The 17,486-nt window shown below is 61.6% G+C and overlaps 1 protein-coding gene and 1 non-coding gene across 2 annotated transcripts in view; both read left to right on the top strand.

Moving 5' to 3' along the window:
• The window catches only part of SKI (SKI proto-oncogene), a 58,075-nt gene extending 45,633 nt beyond the window's left edge, over nt 1-12,442 (top strand). Inside the window, exons 4-9 of the mRNA XM_010813430.4 lie at nt 6,683-6,802; nt 6,881-6,996; nt 7,392-7,654; nt 7,765-8,066; nt 8,626-8,856; nt 9,307-12,442. Coding sequence (XP_010811732.3) covers nt 6,683-6,802; nt 6,881-6,996; nt 7,392-7,654; nt 7,765-8,066; nt 8,626-8,856; nt 9,307-9,495 — 1,221 coding nt within the window. The 3' untranslated portion in view covers nt 9,496-12,442. The remainder of the gene's footprint in view (nt 1-6,682; nt 6,803-6,880; nt 6,997-7,391; nt 7,655-7,764; nt 8,067-8,625; nt 8,857-9,306) is intronic.
• Nucleotides 7,328-7,392, top strand: MIR11974 (microRNA mir-11974). The gene has a single exon (NR_162247.1). It is a non-coding gene; the product is annotated as a microRNA mir-11974 (primary transcript).
• Nucleotides 12,443-17,486: the final 5,044 nt, after the last annotated feature.

Genomic DNA, 17,486 nt, shown 5'->3' with positions numbered 1-17,486 from the left:
TTTTTGAAAGTCTTTTTACGGTTACTTTCCAGTGACTGCGAAGGAAAAGAAAGGTTCCATTCCCCCTGCCCGGTCCGGCGGGACTTTCCCTGACTTTCTGATTCTCAGGGGCGGCGGGTGTGGGCGGCCGGGTACGGGGCTGGTGGCAGGGCTGTGGTGTGTGGAGACTAGGGCACCAGAGGCCTCTTGTGGTCAGGACAGACGTCCAGGGTGTTCAAGGACACATACCCCCGAGCCCTTCCCCCACCCCCCTACAGTCTCCATGGAGGGGCGCCAGCCGCAGCTGGGTGGCCGTCTCGGGGGCTGCCAGACCGTGCACCTGCCCAGGGTTCCTTCTGAGTGGTGTCCAGGGCTCCTTGGGGAGGGAAGGCCCCACCCCTGCCCCCACCCTTGCCAGCCGAGAGCTGCTGAGGTTTGGTTCGTGGGGGAGGGGCAGTGACTTTGATTAGAAAAGTCTTAACTTATTCTCATCAACGATGTGGAAGTAACAGAAAAGATGACCTACTTAAATTTAAAAAAATCAAAGTGAATCTGTAAAATTGCTATTTTCACTTCATTTTGGGGTTTGGGGTTGTCTTGCAAATTTAATCTGCTTCCTCTGTACCACAATAATCAGAAAATAGGTTAATTTAAGCGTAATATGAAACATGAATGATCACGTGGAAAATATTAATGGTACTTACAAAAATAGCTTGGCAGTTTCTGGAACTGTAAAATCTCCTGGACTGTCCACGACGCAGCCCTGGGGTGGACTTAGAGATGGTGGTCCGGAGCGCCGGGCCGAGAGCTCCCCTCAGGAGACCTGGGTGCTGTTGGCAGGACTTAGTCTTGAAGCCTGGGTGGGACGTGGTAGCTCAGAGCCCCGTGTCCGCCCAGGGGCCACACTCTGTCCTCTGCAGCTGCCCTCCCTTGGGGTGGGCACCCCTGCAGGAAGGAGCCTGTGGTTCCCTGCTGTGCCCACCCCGGATGGGGGCATTCTGGGCACGGCAGGGCTGGCTGTGGTCTTGAGTGAGGGAGGTCGTCCACCTGCTGGAGCAGGGTTGACCTCCTGCCCCATTGGGCCCTTGGCCGCCCTGGGCAGGAGAGTCCAGCATAGTAGGCCCTCGTGCCTGCCCAGAGCTGGGGCCGGTTCACACGAGGTTTCCCTGTGTCCACTCCTCTCAGGCTGGGTTTATTTGGGTGTTTCTGCCGTTTTCTTGCAGAGTCTGGGCGTCTGTGTGGTGCTGCCTCTCACCCCGTTCCTCCCAGGGGTCTGTGTAGGCCTGAGGTTATGAGTTCTTGAGAGACTTTCCCCTGCATGGTGGGCATGGCTCCTGGGGTGCCCACTGCCCACCACAGGGTTTAGGAGGTGGGGATCTGGGGGTCCTCAGGAATTAGGGGCCACCCCTTGTGCCTGGCCTCTGCGTTTGTGTGCAGCCCACCACCCCCACCTCAGAACCCTGACCAGGTCCATGCTGTTGTCCTGGACATGCCCTGGCTGCCCAGCCAGGTGCCAAGTGGATGCCAGTCCCACCAAGACCTTCCCTGACCTCTGACGCCCTCTGGGCCCTGTGGGTCAGAGTGATCCTGTGGGCATGGGGCCATTACCTCTTCCAGGGCCAGCCACAAGTGGCTCCTCGGGCGTCCTGCTCCGTCCTGTGCTGGAAGGACGGTGAGTCAGGAACCGTTGATCCTCAGTGGTTTGGCTTTTCAACCAACAGTTCATTTCATTTTTCTCATAGGTAGTTTTAATAGCTTTATGGAGATGTAATTCACGTGCCATAAAGTCCACCCTTTCTGAGAGCACTATTCCATGCTCAGGCACCAGTGTCTAGTCTCAGCACATCTGCATCACCCGGAAGGAAACTGTGCCCCGTGGGCCCCCGGGCCCACTGGTGCACTTCCTGTCTGCAGATCTGCCTGTTCTGGACTGTCCACGAGAATGGGGCCGGAACAGTGTGGCCTCTTGGGTCTGCTCCTCTTGCTGGGCCACTTGGTGTCACATGTCAGAGCCTTGCACTTCACTGGGACCAAGGGGTGCTCTTTGGTGTAGATGGATGGACCACGTTTCATTTACTCCTTCGCCCACTGATGGACATGTGGGACTTTCCACTCCTTGGCTGTTAGGAACAATGCTGCTATGAATACATGTCCCATTTTTTGTGGATGTGTTTTCATTTATCTTGAGCGTGTCCATCCAGGAGTGGCATTGCTGGGTCGTGGGCTATTCTGTGCTTTTGAGGAATTGCTAGTCTGACTGTTCCCCTCCAGTAGCACGGGGTTCTGGTTTCTCCATGTCCTCCCCAGTGATGCCGCATATCATTCATCGTTGAAACAGCTCCAGCTGTCCTCGTGAGTGTGAGGGGCACTTGGCAGGTTACTTAAATTCTCCCTATTGAGATGATTGTGAATTCACATGTGGGTGTACTTTGTCTGGATTCCTGTAGGTTCTGGTCCCAGGCTGAGCCCCTCTTTCCAGTCCTCTGGGTGTTTACCGAGCTCACGGGGTCGTTCTACATTCAGCTGTGCCGCAGCTGCCTGGGTCACGTCCCCGCCAGCAACACACAAGTTCCCTGTTTCTCTCCTGCCTCCCAACACATGCTTTCTGGTTGTGATTGCAGTCATCCTGGTGGCTGTGAGGTGCATCGCCCTAGTGTGAGACGCTGAGTGTCTTCACTTGCTTGATGGCTGTGTCCTCTGTGGAGACACGCCTGTTCGAGTCCTTCTCCCCGGACTTGGGTTGTTTTCAAAGTCTTTCTCGTTCTGTGGGCTGTCTTCACTTCCTTGCTGGTGTCCTTTCAGGCACAAACGTTCTGATTCTGCTGGATTCCCCCTTTGCTGTTTCACCTTTGCTTCCTTGTGCTTCAGCATCATTAGGGAGTTCGTGGGAGTGGGGCTCACCCCTTTAGAGCCTTGGTTTCTCCAGACGGTTCACCTTCAGGTTTTCTCTGAGCTGGTGTAAGGTTCTCCATGTTAGCTGCCGCCTGATGAAAGGGTGCAGAAGCAGATTGATGGACAGGGTGGTGGAGACGGTGCAGGCAGGTGTATTGTACAGCAGAGCTGGTGTGTCTGGAAGGCACGCCCAGCTTCATGTGAGCTTCACGTGGGGTTTCCTGCTCACCTGGAGGCTGTGTACACACACCAGCCGTATTGGGACACGGCCCTCAGCTGAGCTGTGGCGCTTGCTCTGGGTGTCTGTCTAGAAGTGCAGCTGCCTTTGGGGAGAGGCTGACAGTCCTCCAGTGTCTGATGGTAGGAGACATCTGTGCCACTGGGGCTCGGCCAGGGCAGCTGCGCAGGCAATGAGTCTGGGGGGGTCAGGTGGTTGACAGCAAGGCTGATATTGTCCTTCGAATCAGTTGATGACCAGGGTCTGGCGGCTGGACGGTGCGTTTCACTCCCTGATTGAGTGCAGCGCCTAGCTAGACCCTCACCTGGGCCTGGTCCCCAAATGGCAGAACTCTGCCCCTAGCAAGGAGTCCAGGGAGCCGAGTGTCATTTTCTCTGTGGGGCGGGTCTTCCGTCCAGGTTGTGCTCCTCATCCCTAGTGGAGGTCTCGTCGGAGACTCTCCTGCCGGGTTCCCCAGCCACATCGCCTGGTGCCGCTGGACCAGAGGGTGTGTGGGTGCTGGCTGCCCTCAGCCCTGCAGAGCACCCAGGGCAGCGTGCATCCTGGCCTTAGGCCCTGAGGCCAGAGGGGACACCTTTGTGCTGAAGAGAGCAGACCCACCCAGCTCGGGGGTGGGGATGGGGGGCACTGCTCTTTTCTGGGTGTCTGTGCATGCGGCCTCCCCGCCGAGCTCTGCGTGTGCACGACTGTGACCAGGGGCATGTGCCCCCGTAGGGAGGGTGCAAGGAGTCTCTACATCCTGACCACCCAGGGTGTCCTGGGCAGGCACCCTGGACAGATGCCCAGCTGTACTTGGGTGGCATTTCTCAGGGCAGCATAGTGCCTGCCTGGGTAGGTGGAGCCCGGTCACCTCATGTTCCGGGGCCTCAGCCCAAAGCCCGCACATCCCACAAGGGCTCGGGGATGAAATTGTGGACCTGGGCGGGGAGGTGACCCCAAGTGGCCACCCTCCCGCCAGGCAGCCACCTGGGTGGTCTCTGGATGCTGCACGCGGCCCTGTGCCGCCCCACTGTGCCATACTCCGGCAGCATCTCCCTCCACCCTGCCTCGTGTCCATGTGCGGGCTGAGAGTCTGATCTTCCTCCCAGAGCCTGGGGCCATTTGGGCTTGGTCCTGCCTTGTGCTGGGCTTCTCTCACTCCGGCCTGTCCAGGTTGGTGCCCTGGCTCTGCCTTTTGGTCAGAGAGCCTCTCCTCTGCACTGCCCGGTCACCCCAGAGCCAGGGGCCTGGGCGATGGGCCAGTCAGCGCCCCTGTGTGCAGAGCTCGCACTGGGTGCTCTGGCCTTAGTCCGGTGCTGCCGGCCGGTGTCGGGAATGTTCTCTTCCTTCCTCCCTCATGTACGCTTTCTCTTTCTGTTTAAGGTGGACAGGGTGGGGCCTAGGAAATGGAGTGTGGAGCCGGTGTTCACAGTGCAGAACCCAGGGAGGAAAACCCAAGACAGCTTCGTCCTCGGTAGTCCGAAGCCCTCCTTTCCCCCAGGAGCCCCCTGCCTGCAGAGAGGACCCCAGGTTTGCCTGGCTGAGCTGGCCTGCAGGACCTCTGGGGCTCAGACACTGAGTACAGCCCTTGTGAGCACGAGGGGTGTTGCCGGGAGCCACCCCTGCTCTGCCTGTTGCCCCCTGTGCTGCCCTCCGCGGTGGCCACGGCCTCAGCAGCCGTGCACACCCTGCTCCACCCATATGCGGCGGCTCCACGGTTTGGGGCCTCTGACCTGGGAGGACAGGAAGGTCATGGGGGTGACGTCACCTCCCGTTTTACCCCAGATCATGCACACGTATGCAGGTCCCTGGGTGATGCACAGGCTCCACGGTGACAGACAGGCGTGGCCGCTGAGCAGTCCCGGGTGGCGGCTCCCTGTGGCACCAGGGGGGTTCTCCTGGAACCCATGTTTCTGCACTGTCCCCACAGGCTTCTCTGTCAGGCAGGACGTGTATCTTGGAGTGTGGAGAGGCTGCTTGAGTGCGTCCTGGATTCCAGGGCCCAGCAGGGTCAGGAGCCAGAGGCCACAGGCTCTGCCCCTCACAGAGATGGCCACACAGCTATCACTGCACACATGGCTGTGTCTCCGATCTTATGCCATCTCCACGACCCATCCTTCCTGGGCTTTGAAGAGGGGTCACTCCCTCGGGCCCTGGTGGCCATGCCTCCTCCTCTGGTGCTTCCTCATTCCCATAACCAGCCAGCTGGACTTTGTGGAGAGCACACTGGGCTTCCTTGGACAGAGTCCCCAAGGTTGCTCAGCTCCTGCATCCCGGGTGGACCAGGGCTCAGGCAGGTTGCGGGGGGCAGGAGGCTCCAGCCTTTCTCCCGAGCAGGAAGCTGCCCCCGCTGTGTGGTGGGGCTTGCTGGCCACATGGGGGTGGCCTGCGGCCCGGGTCGTCTGACACCTCCCACAAGGGCTCCCTGAGGTTTCTCGGAATTGGAGGAGCCGGCAGGGCGCTGTGGCTTCTCTCCCGTGAGAACTCGGCTCAGACAGGAAGCCCCACCCTTGCGGGCGGCGCCCAGTCCAGCACTATGCACCAAGCTCGGGAGGCCCCCAGGCATTGCCCAGCTCCTTTCCCCTTCACCACCCCCAGCAAGAGCACCAGGTGTGTTCAGATCTGAGTTGTCTGTCCACGCTGTCTGAAGGACCCTCAACCAGTCTCCCAGGGACTGGGTGGGCAGGCTGAGGGGGCAGCCACCCTGTGCTGGGACCAAGGCCAGAGCATGCCGTCCAGCCCCACGGGTCTGGGCCTGAGGGTTCCGCGTTTCCTGGAGTGGAGTTAGGGAGCCTTGGCTGTGGGGTTGGGAGTGGCCCGTGCATTCACCCAGAAGTGTGGGCTCTGTTGCCCTGGCGGCCTTGCACCCAGTTGGTTCCGTCCCTTGAGTTTTGTTGTGATGACCCTGCTGACCCGGCAGCTGACTGACCACTTCCTCCCCCACAGCCCTGGAAGCGCAGGCCCCTCAGGGCCAGTTCTGGGGTTCGGTATTCTCTCCAGGTGCTCCCTGGGGCCAGCAGGCAGGGGGCAGTTGGACACCAGCCCTGGAGGCCACTCCAGCTACAGTATCCAGCAGACACAAGGCTCGTATGTCCTGAGCTTCCTTCCCCTACACGAGACTTGGGGACGTCCAGGGGCTTTCTCAGCGGGCTGAGTGCACTCAGTTCATGTTGGGACTGTTTCCTTCCAGCAGGGACGGGGCATGGCCCAAGCTTTCTGCTCACCCGTCATGCAGCTGGCCCAGCCCCACAAGAAGTTTCTAAAATTAGTACCATGTGGTGAAACCCAGGGCTCTGGGGGCACTACATGTGACGGCCTTGGAAAGCTCTGGGCGACCCCAACAGGGCCCTGTGCTCAGCCCGCGAGCCTGCCTGCCTCTGCCCCTTCCAGACCTGTCAGCCCGAGTTGGGGTGGGCAGGCGTCCCTTCTGAGCCAACGTGCTGTGGGTCCTTGGCCTCTGCCAGCTATCAGGCCCGTGTGGGACCAGGCGCACCATGCAATGTGTGCCTGAGGGGTTTGCGTGTCCCTGGACATGCCTCATGTGTGGCTGCGTCCTACCCAGCGTGTCAGCGGGAACTTCTGTGTCGCTCACAGGTCTCTGATCCACCGGCCTCCGTAAGAAAAGCAGATGACGCCCCCTCCCAGCACCCCACGTCCTCCGAGAAGGACAAGCAGCCAGGCTGGCTGCGGACCCTGGCCAGCTCCTCCAGCAAGGTGTGGCGCGTGGCACTGGCAGGCGGGGCGGGGGCGGGGTGGCCTGGGGCACCCCTCTGACAGCCCCTCTTCCCACAGAGCCTGGGCTGCGTCCACCCTCGCCAGCGCCTCTCCGCCTTCCGACCCTGGTCCCCTGCGGTTTCCGCGAGTGACAAAGAGCTCTCCCCACATCTCCCAGCCCTGATTCGAGACAGGTGAGTGACCCTCCCACCGTGACCACCAGCCGTGACCCACGGGGCTTGCAGACCAGCCAGAGAAGCAGGTTCCCGCTTTAATCATCCCTGAGCTTGGCGGGCAGGTGGTCTGGAGGCCTTGTGTCAGGCCCCAGCTCTCCGGGTAAGGCAGTCGCAGAAGTGCTGGTCCTTTGGTGGTGTGGGGGAGGGTGTCTAGATTTTCTGTGCTCTAAAGTTGGTGGCACATAATGCTGGTGTGGCTTGTCCAACGCACGGTGGCTGGGGGCCGTGTTCCAGCTGCCCCAGGCTGAAGTGTCCACTCCCTCACACTCTCTGTGGGAGCAGGCCCTGCTGTGGGGGGCGTGCAGGGGCCGGGGAAGCTGTCAAGGACCCAGCACCTGCTGTGTCCCCCACAGCTTCTACTCCTACAAGAGCTTTGAGACGGGCGTGGCCCCCAACGTGGCCCTGGCCCCGCCAGCCCAGCACAAGGCAGTGAGCAGCCCACCCTGTGCCACGGTCGTCTCCCGGGCCCCTGAGCCCCTCCCCGCCTGCATCCAGCCCCGGAAGCGGAAGCTGCCTGCGGACACCCCTGGAGCCCCGGAGACACCAGCACCCGGGCCTGCCCCCGAGGAGGACAAGGACTCGGAGGCCGAGGTGGAGGTGGAGAGCCGAGAGGAGTGTGAGTGCCCACTCCCTTCTGCTCTTGGGGGCAGTTGGTCCTCCCGGGAGAGTCCTGTCCCGGGAGAGGACGCTCTGCTAACTTGTGTCTCCGTCTGTCTGTCTCTGCAGTCACCTCCTCCCTGTCCTCGCTGTCCTCTCCATCCTTTACCTCATCCAGCTCCGCCAAGGACCTGAGCTCCCCAGGCCTGCTTGCCCCGCCCGCGGCCCCTGCCGCCCCCGATGCCACGGCCCCCACCGACACCCCGAGCAGCGGGCTGGAGGCAGAGCTGGAGCACTTGCGGCAGGCCCTGGAGGGTGGCCTGGACACCAAGGAAGCCAAAGAGAAGTTCCTGCACGAGGTGGTGAAGATGCGTGTGAAGCAGGAGGAGAAGCTGAGTGCCGCCCTGCAGGCCAAGCGTAGTCTGCACCAGGTGAGCCGCTGCACACCCGTCCCCACACTGGGCCCCAGGCCACTCCCCCGGGCCACTTACTTCCTTTCCAAGAGGCTCCTCCTGGCCTCCCCTGCCCACCTGACTTGATTAACGAGTCCTTAGCACCGGGAGGGCGGGGCTGTCACCCAGGGCTCTGTGGCCTGGGCCCCCTGGTCTCTCTGCTCTCACACCTCAGCCAGTGTCTGGCATGTGGGCTTGCTCAGCACAGCCCTGCCAGCCCCAGAGCCAGCTTGCAACCACTTGCTCACTCAGCACCCCTCCGTCTCCCTGGTTCTGGTTGGAGGTGTGATTTCCCACATGCATATTCATGAGAATGTTTGCAGGGGTGGGGCTGAGTCCCCAGAAGGGCCACCTCCTCTCCATCTGGCCGTGGGGCCTCTGGGGCCCTCAGATGGTGCGGTACCTGTGTGAGCCCCTCCCGGCTCAGGATACCTCCGGGGGCTGTGGGCAGTGCTCGGAGGGGACAGGGACCCATGGGGCGGGCGGGTGCTGGGGAGGCCTGGGGTGGGGGCGCCCCTGAGCTGGCCCCTCACCCCAGGAGCTGGAGTTTCTGCGCGTGGCCAAGAAGGAGAAGCTGCGGGAGGCCACGGAGGCCAAGCGCAGCCTGCGGAAGGAGATCGAGCGGCTCCGTGCGGAGAACGAGAAGAAGATGAAGGAGGCCAACGAGGCGCGGCTGCGCCTGAAGCGGGAGCTGGAGCAGGCACGGCAAGCCCGCGTGTGTGACAAGGGCTGCGAGGCTGGCCGCCTGCGGGCCAAGTATTCGGCCCAGGTGCGCAGGGAACTGCGGGAGGCAGAGGTGGCTGGCGCGCCCTTGACATCTCAGGGTCCCTCCCCTCCTTACCAGGCCGTCTGGGTGTGGGGAGCTGCTCGGCTTTGGGCCTGTCCTCCATGGGGTGGTGGTGTGGCCCCAGGCTCTACTCTCCTGTCCTGGAGGAGGGCTGAGCTCATCTTCACATGCCCGTGAATGTCTTAGCCGGTCCCCATTGGCCATGCTGCCATCTGGGGCCGGGGCTGAGCAGCAGGCTCCCAGGGGTGGGGGGTGGGTGTCGTCCCCTGTCTCAGGGTCTCTGGAGACGGTGCTGGTCCTTCTACCGAGCTCACCAGTAGGTCCAGTGGGTGGCATGGGAGGCGAGTGTGTGATGGCCGGAGGGTAAGCCTGGGGCCAGGGCAGCAGCAGGGTGGGTGGGGAGCAGCTGGCTAATGCAGGCGTCCCTTTCAGATCGAGGACCTGCAGGTGAAGCTGCAGCACGCAGAGGCCGATCGTGAGCAGCTGCGGGCTGACCTGCTGCGAGAGCGGGAGGCCCGGGAGCACCTGGAGAAGGTGGTGAAGGGGCTGCAGGAGCAGCTGTGGCCGCGGCCCCACTCCGAGGCTGCAGGTGGCGAGAGCACGGCCGAGCTGGAGCCCTAGCCGAACCCACTGTCTGCTGTGCAGGGCGGATGCCGCAGGGCGGGCGGGCGGCGGGCTTGGGGCTCCGTGCCAGCGGGACGCCCCCCTCCAGTCCTTATAGCACAACGTCTTACTGTGCCTAGAACCAAGCAAGTGTTTGGAACCACATACTTTTGGAATCCACTGCAAAATTTTCTACTGGCCAAGTTCAAGCGTGCAAGCCGGTTCCCAACTGCCCCAGAGACGAGGGCAGCTCGGTGGTTGTGGCTGGCCCTCCGCTTGCCGGAACGTTCTAACATTTACACTTTTGTTATAAGCTATTTAAAACCAATAAGGAGACTTGATATTCAGAAAAATCAACACGTTTTTTAATGACTAACTTTTAAAAGCCCCACCCACACGTGATGCCCCCCGAGGACCCACTTGGGAGCTGGGGCCCCGTCCTGCCCCTCGAAGCCATCGCAGCTCGTCTGCACCCGCGGCCGCGTGACCACAGGAAGGGTTTTTCTCCAGAGTCTATTTTTTCAGCGACAAGAACCCGTCTCCCGCACTGTCGGGGGAGGACCCGGGGAGTGCCGCGCACGCGAGCTGGAACACTGCCACCTTACCCGCCTACCGCCACCGCAGGGGCGTCCGCAGGGGCGTCCGCAGGGGTGCTCGGGCGGGCGGCGGGGGCGGGTTCGCGCTGGCCGGGCATGTGCCCTCCTCCACGCGCCCCTCCGTCCAGCTGGTGGCCCACAGAGGCATCTGCAGGGGTGCTTGTGGGGGCGGCGGAGGCGGGTCCGCGCTGGCCGGGCACGCGCCCTCCTCCTCGCGCCCCTCCATCTGGCCGGCGGCACGCCTTCTGTTTGGGCCGAGGCTGCAGCATTGCAACAAACACAGCATTATTTCAGTTTTTCTTTTTCCTTTTGTTCGTTCGTTCATTTAAACGTATACTTAGAACTGCACTTTGTCAAAAACCTTCCCCTTCTCTTTTTATTCCCCAGTTAACTGAGGTTTTTACTTTCAGATACTGCAAACCGATTTCTAGAGCATCCACATCCTAAGTGCTCGAGTGTCTAGAAACCCCTCTGGTGCTTGGTTGAACAAGGGAATCACACGAAAACGAAAACGCAAAAACTGAACTTCGGGGGGTGGTTCTGTGCCTTCCAGCGTCTTGTACAGCAAACCCTGACTCGTCTTCTTCCCCCAGAATACGTCTCCAGTAGCTGTTGGATCTGCCATGATCACAATGAGTTACCTGCATTTATTCCAAATAATCGCGTTTACTCTCAACTGTATGCGAATTGTATAAGGTTTCTTATGCCCAAGCTTGAAAAATGATTTCCCAGTAGACCAGGGGGCTCCCTGATCTAAATCATGGTATTTATTTACGTGGAGAGACCTGACCAGAACCCTCTGCCCGCGTCCGTCCCAGCACCTGGCAGCTGTGGCCATGGGAGGTGGTGCCATGGCCGCCGAGTAGAGCAGAGTTCGGGTGACCACGCCGGTGGTGGGGTTCTGCCCTTGGTTTGCTGGGTGGGGGCTGGGTGCTGCCAGCCCCCCTTCTAAAGTGCAATGCAAAAGGGACACCGTGTATATGCAGCGTGCGTTTGGTTGTTTTTCTTTTTTTAAAATTTTTTTGCTTCTGTTTTTCTTTGCAGTTATTAAATCTGTATGCATGGACTTTGAAACCTCTGCCATACGTATATCCACCGATGGGCATTATTACCGTGTCGTGTAGAGGGTCGGTTGTGTCACGCAACACTCAGAATGCTGTGTTTACCCTTGTTTTTCCAGAGTTGTGTTTTCCAGTCATTTCTTCAAGGGAAACTAAATGATTTAGTTGGAGCAAAGCTTTGAGTGTGTCAGTGTGCTTCTGTGCGGCTGTGCTCTGTCGCCGTCTGAACCTGCAGTGAGGTCGCAGGGCCCCCGGGACCTGCCACCCGAGGCCACCGGGTTTGCTCCGTTCACTTTCTGAGTTTTTAGACTCCAGAGGGAGACACATTTTTCCAAGTTGCGCGTGGGGGCAATGTGTCGCCTCACCTCCCTTCCGCTCACCTGCACATCTGACCATCAGCTCGGTCTGCCCCACCACCATCCAGCTTGGTCCCTGATACCTGATACCGGGAAGAGCTGAGGTACGGCGGTGGGGTTGGGCAGCCTCGTCTCCTCCACCCCAGGCCCACTGTGAGGGTCCCATGACCTGCCAGAGCCAGTGGCAGCCGTGGGCGAGGCCGGCGTGGGGCTGTCTGTCCCCGTCCCCACCTCGGGGGCAGGGTCCCCAGGCTCCTGCCTCGCAGCTGCAGTTGCATTTCTTTCAGAAGAGGCATCTCTCCGTAGGCTGTTGACTCTCCCCGTGTGTAATACCCATTACCAGAATGACCGTGTATTCAGTTTAATCACTCATTATTTCTATGCTGAAAGAAGATTTTTAACGAAGGGAAAAAACAACAGCAATAACATTCATATCTATGGAGCAGCTAACTCACTCACATAGTGTCCTGCTTTTCGTACAGAACTCGCCAATGTACAAAGTGACCATGTAAATACTCTTTCCTCTTACACTCGTGTATCATACGTGTACATGGTGGGTCCTCCCCTGGGACTCTCTCCTTACTGGTAGCTGTCCTATTTTCTGGGTTGTTTCTAACAGAGGAAGAACATGCCCACCGGCTTCCTGGGCAACCCCACCCGTCCTTCATGCCTGCTCACCGGGCTTGGGGGGCTGTCTTGTTCTTGCTTTAAGTCAGGAGTCACAAACGACACTTTTTTTTTTTTTCAATTAAGGAAAAAAACCACAGCTCCACCCTGGTGCCCGCCAGGAGCGTCCGCATCGCCGTCCCCTTCTCTCCTTTGCTGCTGCTAATGACAATATGACGACTTACTCTACTATTCGAAAACTATTTTTATGTAATTAATGTATGCTTTCTTGTTTATAAATGCCTGATTTAAAAAGAAAAAAGAAAGAGCTTGGCATATTTCTCTATTTCTCTGTGTACCCGTCAGTCCTTCGACGCCCCTCCCCCAAACAGATGACATGACTCAATCAATCAGGGTTGGCCCTGCCCCTCCCTGGGCCACCACCAGGCCTGAGCCCAGGAAGATTAAGGGGGTGCCTGTTTTCCCATCAGACCCTGGGGTCCTTCGGTCTCCATTGACAAGTGGGCAGGTCCTGGCTGGGGCCCTCTGTCCCTCCCTTTTGGTCACTCTGAACTGTGGCCCCTCGTACTGTGGGCATCCACTGAGGACGCCTCATTTGCCTGCTGGAGTAGGTGGCCAGTCCCCTGCAGAGCTGCCTCATGTCTTAATGGGGAGGCAGCCAGCGGCCTCAGAACTGCAGACCCCAACGTGCTGCTCTAAAAGATAAGCAGAGCCCCCACCCCTACCTGTGTGACTCCCTGGGGGCTTCTCCAGACCCCCCTGCCCCTTGATGCTGGACCTCACCTCTCTAGGCTGCCTTTCACCACCCAGGCCCAGCCTCCTAGCCCAGATCCCAGGGCCTCACAGGTTATCTGGAGGAACGGACCCCAGCCTAGGAGATCTGGGTCTCTACCTCCTCCCCAATCCTTAGTAAGCCCCCCAGAGCTGGGCCCAGTGGTGTCCCCTGGAGCCCCTGGGGGAAGCAGGATGGGCTGTGGTGTGGACAAGGAGGCAGACTCCACCCCATCCAGGGCCGGGTCTCCACCCAGGCCAGGGAGGGTGCAGCAGGGCCAGGGTCGCCGGGTGTCGGCTTGGGTCTGAAAGGTCAGGCTGCGGACAGGGGACAGGGAAGCAGGGGCCCCGAGGTATGGGTGACAGACCCCCCTCGTGGGGCATGACTGAGGCCCCCACACCCTCTGCCCCCTAGACACAGATGTCACCTGGGTCTGACTCCCACTGAGCTGCAGGCCCCCCTTACTCCAGCAGGGCTGGACCCTTGGGCACTGCCCTGCATGAGGTGAGGTGAGCAGGGCTCCTGGGCACTCCTGGTTCCGTGTGCCCAGGGTGGGAGGGGAGGGGAGAAAGGTTGGTGACCAGACACTGCATGTCCCCGTTACTGGGCTGGGCAACTCTTCTGTCCTCCTGACCACTGCCTTATGCCCGGACATCCAGGGCGCCACCCAGTACTGTTTTCTCAGGTCTCCTGAGTGGACAACCGCCCACTGTGGCCTGTTGAGGGTCCCAGGGGCGCCCCTGCAAGTATGGACGAGAGTCAAGAGCAGCTGAAGCCTTGTTCACTTGTGATGCCAGATACACACGCCTTCCTCAAGACCTGCACAGAGCCCAGCAGGGTGGGCAGTGTGATGGGGGGGCAACTGTCCATGTCCAGACCCCCTCATCTCTGCAGGGCCTCATCCCCACTGCGGACACCATGCGCTCCGCAGCCTGAGTTTGTCCCCAGAGGTGGGTGCAAGGGCCTTTTCTCATCTGTGCCCAGCACCTGGGGCCTCCTGACGTCCATGTCTCATCTGAGATCTTGACCACAAGGAGGTGCAGGTGGGGAGGAGGTGTCCCTGAGGGAGGCTGGGGAGCCCGCTGGAGGGCTGTGTGTGTGTGCGTGTGTGCATGGGCACACGTGTGCAGTCAGGGTCCTCACACCCAGCACGCTGCTCAGCCTGTCGTGAAGGGCCTTGGAGCTGGGCTGAGCACATCTCCTGGGGCTCCAGGCTCATCACCTGGCACCGCTCTGGCCTTCATCTCTGAATGTGACCTTTCACCTCTGGATGTGACCTGCCAGCATAAAGGGCCCTGGGCACCCCAGCCCAGAGAAGACAGAGTGGGGGCCATCTGACCTCAGAACCCCCTTCCCAAGCCCTCGCTGAAGGTCAGAGAGCCTCAGGGAGAGAAGGGCCCCTCCTTGGGGATTCCTGGCAGCCCCCCACCCCCACTTCTGGTCCCCAGGCTCAGGACTGTCACACCAGCCATGGCCTCTGTAGGGACCCCTTGGTCCCGTCCCCTAGACTGGCCTCTGTGTCCCTGCCCACATTGGTGCTGGTTCCCAGGCCCCTCCCCTGAGGCTTAGGGTGAAGTCAGCCTGGGGCAGGGGTGCTCCTGGGAACCTACTCAGCTCCCCAGTTTCTGTCCCTGCCCTGTGGCCCCCACCCCCAGCTTTCACTTCTCCTCAGTCACAGGCAGCCGGGGCCCCACCCCAGCCCCCTGGGTCAGCTGTGCCTGCCTGTCTCTGTCCTGGGGTCCCCACCCCTCCCCTAGGCTGCCAGCCCCAGAGCCTCAGTTTGGCCCCCCCAACCCCCACCCAGTGTCCTGTGGTCAAAGGGGCTGACCGCAGGCCGAGAGCTGGGCCCTTGTCTGGGAAGGCGGGTGCCAGGCGCGCCATGTGGAAAGAGGAAGCCGCCTGCCCTTTACAGGAACAGCTGGCACGGCCTGTCCTCCCTCCTCTGACCCCTGGCCCTAAGTGTGGCCCCCAGCTTCCACCCCACCCACCCCCCAGCACAGCCCAACTCTGGCCAGCAGCCCCCTCCCTGGTCCACCTGGCCCCAGACCCCAGCCTGCCCTTAACCCCCACTATCCTCTCCCTTGTTTCTGGTTGTCTTGTCCCAGGGTCACTCCTGTTGGCCAGGAAGAGAACAGCTGGAACATGCCACAAGCAGGTCCAGGTCAGATCAGGCTGCTTCACGACATCCCAAAGCCTCTCCCCATATACCATGCTCGCCAGGGAGGGGGTGACCCGCTGCAGGGAAGTGGAATCCCGCAGGGAAAAAGCCAGGCTGGTCTGCGCTCTGGCCTGGCCCCCAGGCCAGTCTGGACCCTCAGGAAACGGTGTGGCCGTCAGCGGGATGTGAAACCAGGGCATGGAGGGGATCCTGTGTCCTCCCCACAGAAACCCTTGTGCTCAGGGGACAGCAGCCCTGCACCCTCCTGTGTCTGTCCTGCCTGCTGACGGGCGACCCTGGGAGGGGTGGGGGCAGAACTTTGGGGACCTGGGTGCCTGCTGGCCCCTGCACCCAAGGGTTGGAGACGTGGGCCCTGCGGGCAGCCCCCCACATGGGGCCATCTGTGCCCAGGCCTGTGCCAGGTCTGGGGCTGCTGGGCGGGACTCCCAGCCCTGGAGCAGGTGGCCCCACGGCAAGGGGTGGGCAGGCAGGTGGACCTGGCTTGTCTTGGAGCATCCTGTGCCAGTCAGGTGTCCGGCTGGGCTGGGGTCGGGCCTTCCTGTTCTGCGCCCGGCCTGGCAGGCGCCCTGCTGGCAGGAAGCTTGGCCCAGGCTCTCACGCGGCTCACTCCTGCTGCCATGGAGGCCTGTTCCGGAACCCTCAAGGGATAAGGCACCTTGTGCTGGAAGGACTTTGAGGTCACCCTCTCTGTAAGGCCCCGTCGAGCATGTGTGTCCAGGGCCACTTGGGTCCAGCAGAGAGGGCAAGCAGGTACCCGGCTGAGCCTCCGTCGCGGTGTGGCTCTGCAGCCCCAGGGAGGTGGGTGGTGTCAGGTCCCCCCACCCCTCACTGGGCACCCAGGCAGGCTGTGGGTGTGGCTGTGGGGCCCACACCCTGGCAGCTGAGTGTTGGGGTGCCTGCCCTTCCCCTCCTTGTACCCACATCTGCCCCTCAGGTTCCCTCCCCCCATCTTCCTCTCTCACACCAAGTCAGAAGGTGCCAGGTGCCCTGCCAGCTGGAGATCAAGTGTGCACAGACTCGGGGCAGGGCCCACCCCACAAGCCCTTCTAGGCTCCACCCTCTGTCACCCTGGGGCCCCCAGGTCCCCAGTGAGGGCTGGGGTGGGGGCCTGCCTGAAAGCCTCCAAAACCAAACCTCCCTGTTCTGGCCAGGAGGGTGGGGGTAGGCAGCTGCTGACCCTGGCTGGGCCTGGAGCATGTCTAGGCCGGGTGGGCAGAAGTGGCTAGGAGGGCTGGGTTGGGCGCCCAGGGTGGTGTCCACAGTATCCCTCCACGGGGCACCCACCACAGTGGCTGGCAGTGGGACTGCCAGGACAGGTGCCCTGGGAACACAAGGTGTCAGACAAGGGCAGAAGTGGAGACCCCTACCCTGTCCAGTGAAACCTCTGGGGCTCCCCTGGAAAAGAGGCAGGGCTGGGCCCCCAGAAGCTGGATGGGAGACCATCCTCAGGCCCAGGACGGGCGCGGCCCCTTGTCTGGAGCTGGTGGTCTCCTGGCCTTGCGGGCAGGCTCTGCTCCAGTGAGTGTGCACACTTGCTCACGTTTAAGGACAGGCCTGGTGGCAGGGCCGGGGCCGGAAGGAGAGCACCAGCACCCCTGCTCCACACGCCTGGGGCTGCCCTCGTGGAGGTGGCACCGACAGGCTGAGTGACCCAGAGGTGGGGCTACAGGCCGAGGGGCAGCAGAACCAGGCGGCCAGGCCCCGCTTCTCCTGTACCCCTCCCCTCTTCTCCCACCGTCCACCCTTGGGCTTCCATCGGGCCCCGAGACCTGCAGTAGTTAGGCAGGGTGGCGCATTCCCATGGGTCCAAAGCCCCACTATGCTCTGCCGACGGCGGGGCCTTGACCTGCGGGACGTGTGGCCCACACCCCAACTTCCTGTTTCTAAGAAAAAACAGTCCCAGAAAAGGCTCTGGTGGTGTGTGGAGGAGGCTCCCTGCCAAGGCCGGGCCGGCGGGGAGGGGAGTTGCTGCGCGAGGAGGGCAATAGCCGGCGCGCCAGGCAGGTGTCACCGGCCCGTCACCGGGGGCGTCTGCCTTCCCCACGGCTGCTTCCCCGGCGGGAAAACAGCAGCTGCTTGGACACGCCCAGCGCCGGGAGGCCCAGCTGGTCCGGGCTCCTCCGCCCAGTGCGGCCTCCCTGCCAGGACGCGGGGCGCACCGCCACCCTGCTGTGCCCTCGGGCCTGAGGGAGGCGGTGGGCCGGGAGCCCGGGACGGAAGGCAGCGCCGTGGGGCGCCCGGGTCTCCCTCGGCCTGGGTTTACCCCAGAACCCATGAGATTGCGACCCGGCCAGACGCCAGGGTTGCCCCCAGCCCTGGAGTACCACCCCCTCCTCGGAGGCAGGCTAGGCCCCGCCCCCCCTGGCGGGAGGCGGGAGGCGGGAGGCGGGAGGCGGGGGGGGGGGGGGGGGGGGGGGA

The sequence above is a fragment of the Bos taurus genome, chromosome 16, assembly GCF_002263795.3.
Source record: "Bos taurus isolate L1 Dominette 01449 registration number 42190680 breed Hereford chromosome 16, ARS-UCD2.0, whole genome shotgun sequence".
Classification (NCBI taxonomy): domain Eukaryota; kingdom Metazoa; phylum Chordata; class Mammalia; order Artiodactyla; family Bovidae; genus Bos; species Bos taurus.
This window is presented reverse-complemented; position numbering and strand designations above follow the sequence as displayed.